The sequence below is a fragment of the Pongo abelii genome, chromosome 8 (genome assembly GCF_028885655.2).
Source record: "Pongo abelii isolate AG06213 chromosome 8, NHGRI_mPonAbe1-v2.0_pri, whole genome shotgun sequence".
NCBI lineage: Eukaryota > Metazoa > Chordata > Mammalia > Primates > Hominidae > Pongo > Pongo abelii.
The window spans coordinates 117312360-117325990 of NC_071993.2; the positions used below are offsets into that span (position 1 = coordinate 117312360).

The 13631-nt window shown below is 38.4% G+C and overlaps 1 protein-coding gene across 1 annotated transcript; it reads right to left on the reverse strand.

Moving 5' to 3' along the window:
* Window positions 1–485: 485 nt before the first annotated feature.
* On the reverse strand, window positions 486–12400 carry SMNDC1 (survival motor neuron domain containing 1; the record flags this gene model as incomplete). The annotated part of the gene is given in 6 exon segments (NM_001133349.1): window positions 486–1718; window positions 2663–2816; window positions 5003–5164; window positions 6084–6226; window positions 10905–11024; window positions 12185–12400. Coding segments are annotated over 5 exon segments (717 nt in total). The 3' UTR covers window positions 486–1580.
* Between the last annotated feature and the right edge of the window lie 1231 nt (window positions 12401–13631).

The following is a 13631-nucleotide window of genomic DNA, read 5'->3' on the forward strand; positions in this document are numbered from 1 at the left end:
AGCTCTTAAGATGTTACAATAACCAACTATATTTTATTTAGAAATTTACAGGCTTCAACAAACCCTTTTTCTACTGCTGTTTGTGCCTTTCTGTCCTACCCTGTGGCCACGAATTATATGAAGAAAAAACAGTGACCCTCCTGGGTTGAGAGGGGTGGGTGTGGAAGGGAGAGATGAAGAATTCTACCTACCACTGTCCTAAGTTTCAATTTATAAAAAAAATTAAAATTCATGAAATAAAAACTTATTTTCCCCTTCCACCAAAAATCTACAAACACCCATTAAAATGAGGACATCCTATAAACACATGCCTGGTTTGCCCTTTAAGATCCAATTGCTTCTAATGGAAGGAATACTTAAGGATTTACTGAATCCTCTCACACACTCAATATTCTCTTCCATGAATGCTGTGTGCAAGTACTTGGAGGTTTAATCACTTTAAGTGCTGACAGCTAAAGACTTTACCCTTTTGTTAACACACCCTGGAGATTTTAAAAACACTTTATTTAATAAAAGTTAAACATACAAAACTGAAATAACACACATCCTAAAAATTACCTTCTTCCATTAATAGGAAGACCCTTTTCTATGCATGTATTTGGCTTAAACTCAACTCAGGATAACTGTGATGTTCACTTACACCAACAAATGCAGACAACTTGATCTAATTAACAAAAATTACAAACAGCTAAATGAACATAATATACAGGGAAATTATGGTCAGATTAATGCGCAAGAAATACAAGAAATTTTTAATGATGAAATATTCAGTATTCTTGTTCATTAATTTAGCCTTGTGTTTTTACAAAAATAGTATCTACACTGTATACAGGGCTATACATCAGCTTTTTGTTCTCCCATATAAACATTACACATCCAAAACATGGTACCACTGCCGTAAATGGAAAAAACAACAGGAAAAAAGCAAACATACAAAAAACAAAAACACCTTAGAAAAGGGAGCTCATCCTAAGGTTTCTTACATAAAACAGAGTACATAAAAATAAAACAGCTAGATCAATTTTAGAGATGGCCTAATAGGCCTGGGAAACAAGTTATTGAGGAAAAACCTCAAAACAAACTTTGCCATTTACAAATTTATCTTTAAGCTTAACTGAACGACAGCTAAGTTTTAAAGTTGAAAGTAAGAAAAATGAAAAGATCTCTTTTAGCAGGTTGGTGTTTTTGCCTTGGTGTTCCAATGAATTGCTAGAGTATGTGTCAAGTTCAAAGCATCTGAAAATTTCAAGTTACAGCTTACAAAAAGTACATACCATAGGTTAAGTAGGCGCCTGATATTAGGAAGATCAATAATTCATCTAAGTGCTGTATGAAACAGCATCTACAAAAGTTGCTTTATTCAACAAACTTTGAGGGAACCGTGGTACTGATAATGAGAAAAGTTAAATGAATAGCAGTTATCAAATGCAATTTCTTCACGTCTCATTCTACTGAAGTCAACCAATGACGACAATGGTATCTTGCTTACTAATCTAACAAATAATTTACCTTTAGAAAAATATAAGGATAAAAAGGTAAATGTAAAGCCCTGCAGAGATGAAATCCAACAGTTTTTCTGATTATTGAGGCATCAAATGCCTGACATTGTATTTAGAGGTATCTTGATATTGTGTCATAGGTTTATCAGCAATTCCACAGGTTCCTACTCCAACTTTGCCAGTCACACTCTCAGGTGAAGCAAAAATACTCCTCTTTACCTAAGGGAAAGAAAACAGAAATAATTCCTGATTAGTGTTGGAAAAAATTAAAAATTTCAAATTTTAAGTAATGTTAAAATATATTCTGGTTTCAATGTTTAAAAGAAGAAAAACATACTGCCTTTGTTTAGTGTTAAAAAATGGGTACAGAAGTGGTCCCATGCTGGAAGCCATTTACTCTAACTTCTAAGTTGTGGAAAATATCATTACATTTACTAATACTCATAACACTTGCCTTCTGATACCTCAACATTTTAGTTTTGTAAACGCAAATCCTAACTTCAGCTGTGAGCTAGCCATTTTAGCATGATTAAAGCTCTGGCTGTATTGTGGTTTACTGTGTGGGGCCTGTTATGATAGCTAAATTGTGAAGTCCCTTGGCCTTTGTCACAAAATAAACATCTTTATGAAAAGGAAGCACTCTTTCCAGAAGCCATGTCCATCAATGGAAGGGCTACCTTGATGGCAGTGAAGAGTAACACATGGGTGAAAGTCAAGTTATCCTTATTCTCAACTTCCTATATGAATGCTACAGTTATTTTCTACCCAACACACACAAGATAAGTGTATCAAGGGAAACTGAATGCACTTTTAAATAAAATCTACCAGTGATGCCCAGCATGAAGGCATGTTAACAAAGCAGACAGAGTTAAGCACACTGCCTCTAAGTAGCAACTATTTTTTCAAATATTAGTTTATAGAAGGAAAAGAACATAGACCTTTTGTAATTCCTGATATAAATTCTCTCATTTGTAATATTTTTACTGCAGAGACAATGGCTAACATTTTTCAATAAGTTAAATTGAGCATCAACAAGGATTCTGAATACAAAATCTGAGTTAATCATACTTTACAAAAAATCTACATCTCTTTTCATTTTAAAGTTATTTTAATGACAGTTGCATTTCTCAAATTTACAAAGTGTCATAAAAAGATTTACCAACCTGGCCTTTTTTGTTTTTAGAATAGGCTCTGTTGTTGAATTGTTGCCATTTCACTTTCTGGTCCTCTCTTTCCTGCTCAAGTTCTTTTATTCTCTGAGCTTTTTTCAAAGCTTTCTTCTTTTTATATTCACGCTGCTGGGCAATCATTTCTTTTCTGCATGAAAAAAAGTTAAATGTCAACTGTTAAGACTTATACAAGAATGACTTCCTTGAAGACACCGGCAGTGCAAAAAAAAAAAAAAAATCTAATAAACATATACAATGGTCTATGAATAAAAAGTACTAACTCATTAAAATCAGTACCAGTCACCCAGAATTGCTAAGAAATGTTTTTTTAAAAAACAGCATCCTTGGAAGCTTTCAAACATAACTTATCTATTTACCCATATAAGGTAAATATTTCAACTATGACTTTTTTTTTTTTTTGTGACAAAGTCTTGTTCTGTCGCCCAGACTGGAGTTGGAGTACAGTGGCACAATCTTGGCTCACTGCAACCTCCACCTCCTGGGTTCAGGAGATTCTTGTGCCTCACCCTCCCGAGTAGCTGGGACTACAGACCAGGCACGTGCCACCATGCCCAGCTAACTTTTGTATTTTTAGTAGAGATAGGGTTTCGCCACGTTGGCCAGAATGGTCTTTAACTCCTGGCCTCAAGTGATCCACCTGCCTTGGCCTCCCAAAGTGTTGGGATTACAGGCATGAGCCACTGTGCCCAGCCTCAACTATGAGTATTTTACTTTTGTATAGCTGTTGCCAGTTGTTTTAGGAATAAGTAAGAGTTTCAGTATTAATGGGTATCTAAGCCTTCATCTACTTCCAAACAGACATAGTTAACAAGTGCAGCATTTAGAAAAAATGTATGAAGAGATTCAATGCAGATAAAATATTTTACCTACATTGGAAGAATGCAGCAGCACAAACAGAAATCATAGCTAACAATTCTCACCAAAACAAAACACCTGGGGGTTTCAAAAACATTCTAAATAGGATTCTAAATAGGATCAGAGCCTAAAACCCCCAATAATTTCTGCTCAGTTAACACTGACTTCTCACCAAAAGGATGAAAAAAAAGGTCTTTAAGAGGGGCAATATCTAGACTCCCCGGTACCATATTACCACCATGAAGCTATGGCTTTTTACACAGATGACAAAGACAGAAAAAAATATATATATACATTGTTCTAGAATTTTATTTTATTGGGATGCTTACATTAATATATAATTTTTGCATATTCAAATATAAATATGTAGCAACTTAAGTTTCAAAAACTCTTGACAAATCAAAAGACTATGTTGTGGCAAATATGCAGAAGTTCACCAAAATATTGTTAATTCTGCCTCTTACTTTTCAAAACTGCATAGTTCCCCATTCCCATTGCTACTCCCTGGGTTCAGGCCATCATCTTATACCTGGATCACAGCAGTAGTTGCCTCTCCCTACTGACAGTGATCATTCTAAAGCTCAAATGTGATCACATCATATCCCCTCTATTTAAAATGTTATCAGTGGCTTACAAGCTCTTTATGTTCTGGACTTTACCTCTCTAACGTCTTCTCAGACCACCCACCTTCCAAGCCCCAAGTTTTTACCACAGGGATTTGTTACTTTTACGTGCTCACCTCCCCCCTTTAAAAAAAATTTACTAAGCTCTTACACTACATGTAAAGAACTGTTACAAGCTTTACTAACACTTATCATTTGAATCCTCACAACCCAATAATGTACTGCCCCTATCTTACAGATGAGGACAACAGAGTTAAACAGCTTCTCCAAGGTCATAATGCTCATTAATAACGAAGAATTCAAGATCAGATCAACATCATACCGCCTTGTAGCTTTGTACTTGGCTATCTCTTATTCTTTTCAAATCTCAGTTTAGATGTCATTTTCTCAAAGAAATCTGCCCTAATAATAAAAGTGGAGGCTGAGTACCTCGTTTCCTTACAGTACCTGTTATAGCTCCTTTGTAATGTTTACACTCTTACTATTAAAGCACTTCATTAATGATGAGTTTTCTTCTCTAAATATAAACTCAGTTGGGGCAAGGCCCGAGGTGGTCTCCTGTGGTATAGCCCCAGTACCTGGCTTATAAAATATGCTGGGAAGATGTTCACTGTACATAGTTATCTTCTTAATATTTACTGAAGCCTAAATGGGAATCAAAATTATCTTCACTTTACTTAGGCACACTTACACAATGTTGACCCTTTGTTGCTATCTCCAAAACAACAGTAAAACAGTATTACAACTTTCTTATGCATAGATTCTCTCTGCAGACTACTTCAAGTATCCAAATGGGGAAGATTGCACCTAAAATGGAAAAGTCAAAGTCACTTACTTTGACATGGGTTTGTTGCCACTGTCTTCCTTTGCCTTCCTTCCTTCTTCTACAGGCTTGAGGTTCAACAGTGGAGTCACTTCAGCATTGCCATAACCAGCAAAGGTGATTGCAGCGGTGCCATTTTCTTCATCTATCTCCTCAATCTCCGCTTCATAACACCTGTAAAGATATCATGGCTGTAAGCAGGTGAGTAAAGGTTTAGTACTCAGCCTACAAGACTTATACTGTAGTGATAAAATTATTACATGTGTCTATAATGAAACTTCTATAATCAAATGGTTGTTTCAGCAAAGAGGATACAAAAGAGTGGTTGAAGTTAGTTATCTGCTATCAAAAAAGGACATCCTAATCATAATATTGCTGGGAAAGTCTCTTACATGTACCTACTCAACGTGCTTTAATGTCTTTGAGAATAGAGGTTTCTTTTCTTCTCTTTTTTGAGACAGAGTCTCACTGTCGCCCAGGCTGGAGTGCAGTAGTGCAATCTCGGCTCACTTCAACCTCCGCCTCCCAGGTTCAAACAATTCTCATACCTCAATCTCCCAAGTAGTTGAGATTACAGGCACACGCCACCACACTTGACTGATTTTTGTATTTTTAGTAGAGATGGGGTTTCACCATGTTGGTCAGGCTGCTCTCCAACTCCTGACCTCAAGCGATCTGCCCGCCTCAGCCGCCCAAAGTGCTGAGATTACAGGCATGAGCCACCACACCCAGCAAAAAGATATTTCTTATAGGAATGATGTTAGTGTATGCTCTTCACAGAATTCTCAGAAAAACCAACCATTCACTCAATGTTCAATTTGAGAAAATAATTTAGATTATTTTAGAAAACACCCATTCATTGTCCTGTTTTTCTTTCCTCTAGAATCCCAGCCATTCTTCTCCCCGAAACTTAATCTAAAGCTAAAACTAAACTGTATTAATGGCAACCACCAAGAATCAAATTGGCTCTATAAATCATACTGCCTAGTAGAAGTCAAGATTAAAATAGGGTAGTTAAAACTGAATAAAAACTTCTTACCATTGATTTTTATTATTTCATGTTATAGTTAGAGTTTTTTTTTTCTACACTTACTGTCCATCTTCACTCCAGATTGCCATACACTTGTCTCCTACTTTCCATGAATGAGTAGGTTGAGTGGAAGCAAAACTGTCTGAACTTGCAAGAGTCTCAGAAGGTTGAGTTGACAGAAGGTCTTTGGTTAGTTCTATAACTTCCTAAAAAAGAAAAACAAAAACTACAACATTATTTTTATAATTCTCATTGCCAACTTTGTTTCTGATGACAGCTTTCATACTGTACATTAAGTACTCTACATATATTTCATTTGCAGTTCGTAACACTTTTAAACAAGTACTGTGATTATCCCCATGTAGAAACTGATACAGTATTTTCTACGAGTTAAGTGGTAGAGCTGTGACTTAAGCCCATATAGTTGCCTTTCAACTTAACCACAAATACTAATGAAAATATAAGACTTGAGCTTATACCATGCATTATTTCTAAGTGCCTATTTTAGCTGAATAGATCTCTCTAAAGATGAGAAAGTCAAGTATGAGGGACTGAATTACTCTTATTGTAACATATATTTAATGCAACTGTACTGTTTTATAGGGCATTACTCAGCAGTATTAACTGCCAAGCAATCCCAAAACACTTTAAGCAGCTTTATTAGTAACAAAAATGTTCCTACTTATACGTATCTCGACTAAAATACTACAGGCAATGTAAAAGAAACCAGTGGTCTTCCTATTCAATTATTGTAAAACTCACCCCATCTAGGTAAGCAAATTACCAGGTTAGATTTTAAATGTTCCATACCTTAATGTTAAGCACATTAGCACAGCTTCATTTAAAAGGGGGGAAAAAAAAGGTAACACACACAGGCAATGCCTTTCTGTGTGGCAAATATTTTTTTCTAATTCAGGCTTACATTTACTGGCTTCATTCAAAGATGTTTGGTGTAGGGATGGCTAAAAAATTGAGAATAGTACAAGCTGACAGATTCTGCTACCTGTCTACTATATTTTTACTCTAATGAAGATCCACACTATGCATCTTATCTGATCTAAGAACTTGCATAGCTGTTCACCCACTGTTGCATTTAAAACATCATACTGTGTGTTTGGGGAGAAAAATTAACAAAGTTAAACTATGTACTGAGTTTCTTCTAGTTCCCACTGAGGTTTCATAATAGTAATTTTGATTCCAGTAGCCAAGAAAGTTAAATATTACCTCTCTCCTAAAGATTCTAAATCTTTCTGGCTATTTCCGAAAAAACTAATATTTGAGTCTTAAATCTCTTGAAGAAAGGTTAGTTTTATAAATAAATAAATAGAATGCTTAGGTTTGAGTTAAAAATTTAGTAGGAATAATATCTCTAAGTTTTATTAGTTGCCAACTAGCCATTAATTAGATCTTTTTAATTAGATAGTCCTTTGCAAATAAAGCAAAGAACCTTCCAAATAACTAGATCAAGTAGTACACAAAAGAAGAGTAAATTATCTGGTCTTATTTTTAACCACTTTTAGGGGTAGGAATGTAATCCGATAAGCCTGACTCAAGAGCCCACACAAATCTCTATCATTAATACTTCCAGATCCACCTAGGGATCATTTAACTTAAGCACAGACATGAATTCTGCACTTGTAGGTTTCAGATTTAGAACTCTATTTCTTTTAGGACAGAACTATTTTCCAAATATATTTTGTTAAAGAAATATATTTCATCAAAGAAAAGGGTCCTGAAAAGCTGTGCATATTAGTGAATTCAGAGGCCTGTGCTGAAATGACCCTTTTTAGAAAAAATCCAGAGCATTTACTCCTAATGTCCTTTAACTTTGCCATGGTTTTACATAACCCTCCCAACAAACTATGAAGAACCTTCTAAATTTCTATTCTTCACATGTGCGTATGGACCAAAGTATTAGAAAAACTATTTTATGTATGAGGGGGTTCTTGAAGGTACATACCATTAATTACTTTTCCTCCCTCAAGTCTGAGTTCTGAAACTGCTCCTTCATCGACAGATGGGCAGCAGTTACAGTAATCGGCAATTCCAGGAAGCATCAGGTGTTGTGATCTACATATCAGCAGGTCAAATGGGGTGCACTCAAGCACTCTGCTTACTGAAGGAAGGCGTTTCGGGGATGCAGAGAGCCACTGTAATATATGAGACAAGTGACTTGACCCCTGCCTCCTTTAGAACCAGCTTATTCAGCAAAACAGCCTAATAAATTGACTATCTGTGATTATCATAGACTGCCCGGGGAGCTAGTCAGCTAGCTAGCCTGGATTTTATCACACCCACTTTTTTAAGTGAAAAAAGGCAGGCAGGACTTTAGTAGATTATTTTGCTGCCTGCTGAATAACTTTAGTCTCTATGAAAGACAGTACATGAAAGAGATAAACATGGAAACCTTACTGGCAAAATGAAGTCATTGAAAAGATGCAGAAAAAGCATTTTGTCATAAATCAAAGGGCAAACAAATTAATAACCAGGATAAGGAGCTAATTCTATAGAGGAACACAAGAAATTAGAAACCATATGATGGTCAAAAAATATTAATATGAGGAAGCCACAAAATCAGTCTGAACAGACTTCTCACCAAATATAACAGGCTGAATTAAATACCCATAGCACGAGATACATCCCAGAAGGCAGAGAAGGAAAAAAGAGGGGAATGAGGGGGGGAACCCCACAGCAAAATAGAAGCTATTAAGTGTAGTCTCAATGGAGACAACAATTACTGGGTGGAAGCATATAGCCAAATACTTTTCAGAGTATTACCTCATCTTAAAAGATCGTTTCCATTTTTGAGTAGTTTTCAATTCAAAACAGACCTTATCTAGTGACCAAAATGAAATTTCTAATGATAGAATAAAATGGGAAGAAACTCTGATCAAGACTGGTCAGGAAAAACATTCTGTTATTACTATCTGAAGTATTAGAACTTGCACTTCTAAATCCTTGCCATCCAATATGGTAGTCACGTGTGGCTAATTAAGTTATATTAAAAACTCAGCTCCTAAGTAAACCTAGCTGTATTTCAAATATCCAACCAAATGTGGCTAGTGGCTATGGTACCGAATAGCAGATATAGAACATTCCATCATCACAGAAAGTTCTACTGGACAGTGCTGTTTTAAATGGTTATAGAAAAGAGGATACTTTACAGAAAAATGATTTCCAGGTCATTATTTACTGAACCCCCGCAGGCAAGCCTTTTAGGGGCTTACTACAATGTTTATCACAATGGTTTCCCCCTACAGTACTTTCCACTACGATGACCATGACATGGTAAGGCAGTTCTGCTCAAACCCTAATGATGAATTACTCTAGAAATATTAAAAAGACCTGATGATAACGCTATTTCTAACTCCACCCCCAACTTCCCCAACCCAACCAGTTCAACAAATACCCCTCCTCCCACTGCCCAAGAAGCAATATACAAAACATTGGCACCCAGTGTTTTCTTTTCCTAAAAAAGGACTGCTTAAGTTGGTAAAGGTAGTCGAGGCATCTCTCTTTGGGGCAAACAGAAAGCACTTTACAGAGTGTAAGAAAATAAGAGGTCAGTGTGCCTCTGTTGCCTCATCTTCAATGTATACTCACAACATGTGAGCAAATCAAATGGACAGGTGGCAAACCACTGGGTTATTTTTCACTTAAGGGCCTGGGAGTGGGAGAAATTGCTCCCAAAACATCTTTTTCATATTGACCGGCACCCTGAAGCCCAAAGGCCTAGCTTCTACGTATCGAAGAAGTAGAAGGTCTTGTTCATATTGAAATTATCCCAGATAGTTTGTGTGTGTTTAAAAATAACATACTACTGCAATTTTATTCTAAATCTAGAACTTGAAAGTATTCAACTCATCTTAATTACACCCAGATAAGCAGTTCCAGAATCCCAAATCTGGAACCTATTTCAGTTAAGTTTGTTTGCAGTTCTGATATCCCTAAAATAGTAATAGTTTTAACGGGCAGTGGGATAATAAAGGGAGGGAATGAATTTTTAGACCGGATACAGATTTGAGTTTAGTACTCAATCGGTAAAGCAATCTCTAATCAAAACACCCTTGAAACTTTTTAAAAATCAGGTTCAGAATTTAAAGGAAGCTCTTAAAAATCATATATATTTGCAAATTATATATGGCATTTTTCTAATCAGTCTGGTGTCCTGAGAAACAAAAGGTATTTACTATGATGGCTCTGTTTGTCTTGAAATCCCAGTGCAGGTTTTTAAAAAAAGGTTTCATTATCTACTAAACTCCCCCATGACAAAGATCTCCTTTTCACCACATAGTTCAATTTCCACAAGTGTCAACAACTTTACTCTAAAACCTAGCCTTAAGTCTGAACATCTATGTAACAATTATACAGAGCACTTGTCTCTCTTTAGGCATTTTTGTGGTTTGTTTTCCATACAACATGTAACCCACTAGTTTTGGGGGAAAAAAAAAGGCACGCATTTTCAAAGAATCTTGTGGTATTAAAAAGAATCTTAAGGTTCTATTTTTCTCCTTCAATCTTTGCTACTTTTTGAACTAAATTTCATTTGCCAGGTCTTAAAAACTAAAAGCGTTTTTCATTGTGAAGTTACATGTACCTCTCGTCTTGAAAATTTGACAGACTTGGAAATTTCTATCAACTTTAGTTTTTAAAAATTATGTAAGCACACAAGATTTATATAACAAAGAACAATATTTCATTCACTCTGATGTACAGAAACCTGAGAACTGGGGAAGCAATCCTACTTCTACAAGCCACAGTACCTACAGAATTTACATATATACATAGGGTGGGGTGTAACCCCTCAAAAGGCGCTTTGGGTACTTAGGGATTCAAGCAATAATTTGAAAAACAGAAAAACTACAATTGTCTACCCATACTTACTTGTAAATCTTTCTTCAATTTTAGCAAATCTTCATTTTCTCCATTTCCAGATAATGCAGCTTCAACTTGCTGGAGCTGAGCTTTGTAGCTTGCCAGCTGCTTTGCTAAATCCTCTGACATCTGGGGAAAATGAAAAGGGTTAGACCATGAAAACTAAACCAAAAATCAAGGCATAAAAAACTAACTTCCCTGTCTGCCTGAATTACCAGTTTTTGCCTCCAACTCCTTTTAACACTGCAGCCTAATTTACCACCATTACCTTTACTCTCAGTTTAGACTTCAGCTAAACTACAAACTTAAAGGCAACAGATTCTGAGGATTAAAAACTTGAGATACATTCCATACTTTAAAAAAGCATACAGATACAAAGAAATTTCTAATTTTCTTTTAACTCCTATCCACAGGGTAGGTGCTGAATTCGGCTCAATAATCAGTTATCTTTTTAAAAAGCACTACTCTGTTGGAAAAGTCGAAACTTTCAAAAACCATCCAAATACTTATTTTTAAGCACTAAAGTACGCTTCCAAAGCCAAACAAGTGCGTTTTTAAATTAACTACACAAACTACAATCTTTACTTGAACTATTCAATTAAGAGTGTATTTAAAAGTGCCTCTCCAGAACAAAAATCTTTCGCCCAGTCGCTTAAATATTTATCGGTGCATTATCTTCAGCAAAAAGAACAGCACAGGTACACTCCCATTTAGGCATTCTAAGGAATGTGCCTTTCGCCAAATCCAGCTCACTCATTTTCCTGAAAATAAGATACCAATTAACCCTTTTTGATGGTTTATAAGCAAATGTACGACGTTTCCGAGGACCCTTCTCTTTCGTAAAATTCCCGTCCAACCAAAGGCTGGGAGCCTGGAAAGGCCCCCTAAGAGTTACAGCGACCCAGGCTGCTCTCCTCCCCGCCACACAGCACCTCAAAGCCCGCCACAACTCGATCATTCGGACCTGGAAATCCACACGCCAGCTCCAGGACCACCGCCGGAGCCCCCCGCCGCGCTCCAACAGGCAAGCTCCACAGGGAGCCGCGCGGCGCCCAGCCCCACCCGACCCAGTACCCTGCGGGCCGTGTTTGCCGCCGCCGCATGGAGGCCAGCGCCAGCCGGGCCGCCGAGGCTCAGCTCTGGCTGAGAAACGGCCGTGGCTCCGGGCTCCAGGGCCAGCGCCTGGGCGTCTCCGGCGAGGCGGGCTCCTCGGCCTTGGGCCTCCGCTTCACCTCGGGAGGGACCCGGGCCCGGCCAGGCCTCACTCTCTCCCTCAGGGGGGTTGTTACCTTGTGTGGGGCTGGGGGCGGGGCGGCGGGAAGGGGTCGGGGCAAATGAGCCCAGTGGTAGTGGCGGCGGCAGCAGCAGCAGTAGCAGTAGCAGGAAAATCACCGCGACGACAGCAAGGCGACTCGGTCTGTAAAGGAAAAACTCGGTCAGCGGCGAGGGGGAGGAAAGGAAAGCCGGGGACTGGAAGGAGGAAAAGACAGAGACGGTGAAGTCTCGCGAGAAATACAAACTCTCGCGCGAGGTCGCTCGACTCACGTGACTCCGCGGGCCCTCTAGCCTGTCCCTGGCTGTTAGGGACGCGAAGTAGGCGGGGCCTAGGAAGGAAATGGCGTAGCTGGGCTTCGCCAGGCGCGGAATGTAGGTTATCTTCCTGGAGTTCCGGCTAGGAATTTTTGGAAATGCGAATTCTCAAGCCCCACCCCAGACCTCCTGAATGCAGAGACTCTTGTTTTAATAAGCCCACCAGATGATACCAATGTCCGCTGACGTTTGAGAACCACTGCTTTTCGGGGGCGGTGGTGGTGGGTGGAGGGGGGATGTTGGTGGGGGCTCGCCTTACGTTGCCCTGGCTGGTCTCCAACTCCTGGGCTCAAGCTGTCCTCCCGCATCGGCGTCCCAAAATGCTAGGATTACAGGCGTGAGCCACCGCACCCAGCCTGAGAACCACTTCTTTATATGATACAAGCCTTAGTAGCAACAGAAAGCTAATTAAATCGTGACAGAAATAACCTATTGGAGAGGAGATTGATTTCTTTAAAATCTATTTTGCTAAAACCTACTTGGTTTTAATTTAGTTGGGTTAATCTCGCCTGATAGGGAACAACGTCTAAGTTAGTCTAGAATGGTAAAGAGTGGTAGGAATACTGACATTTGTGTTCGAAAAGAACTGCCCCTTGTGTATGTTTGTAATAATACATATGCTTTCTGGACGGATACACAAACCTGCTCAGAGGTTTGGAGTGGAAGCCAAATGTTTTATTGATTACCCTCTTTGCTGTTTACCCTTTTTCCTTTTCTTCTTTTTTTTTTTAAACCATATGTATATAATTTTATTTCAATTAAAAAAGCAATAAAGGCCTGAGACACAAAGTTTTATATAGATGCCAGGAAGCAACCTTTCCTGGGAGGTTGGGAGTTTGTTGCTGGATCCATAAAAAGGCCCACTTCTCGCGGATCACCTGAGGTCAGGAGTTCGAGACCAGCCTAACCACATGGAGAAACCCCGTTTCTACTAAAAATACAAAAAAAAAAAAAAAAAATGCTGGGCATGTTGTGTTGGTGCATGCCTGTAATCTCAGCTGCTCGGGTGGCTGAGGCAGGAGAATCGCTTGAACCTGGGAGGTGGAGGTTGCGGTGAGCCGAGATCACGTCATTGCACTCCAGCCTGGGCAGCAAGAGTGAAACTCCGTCTCAAAAAAAAAAAAAAAAAAAAGGCCCACTTCTCAG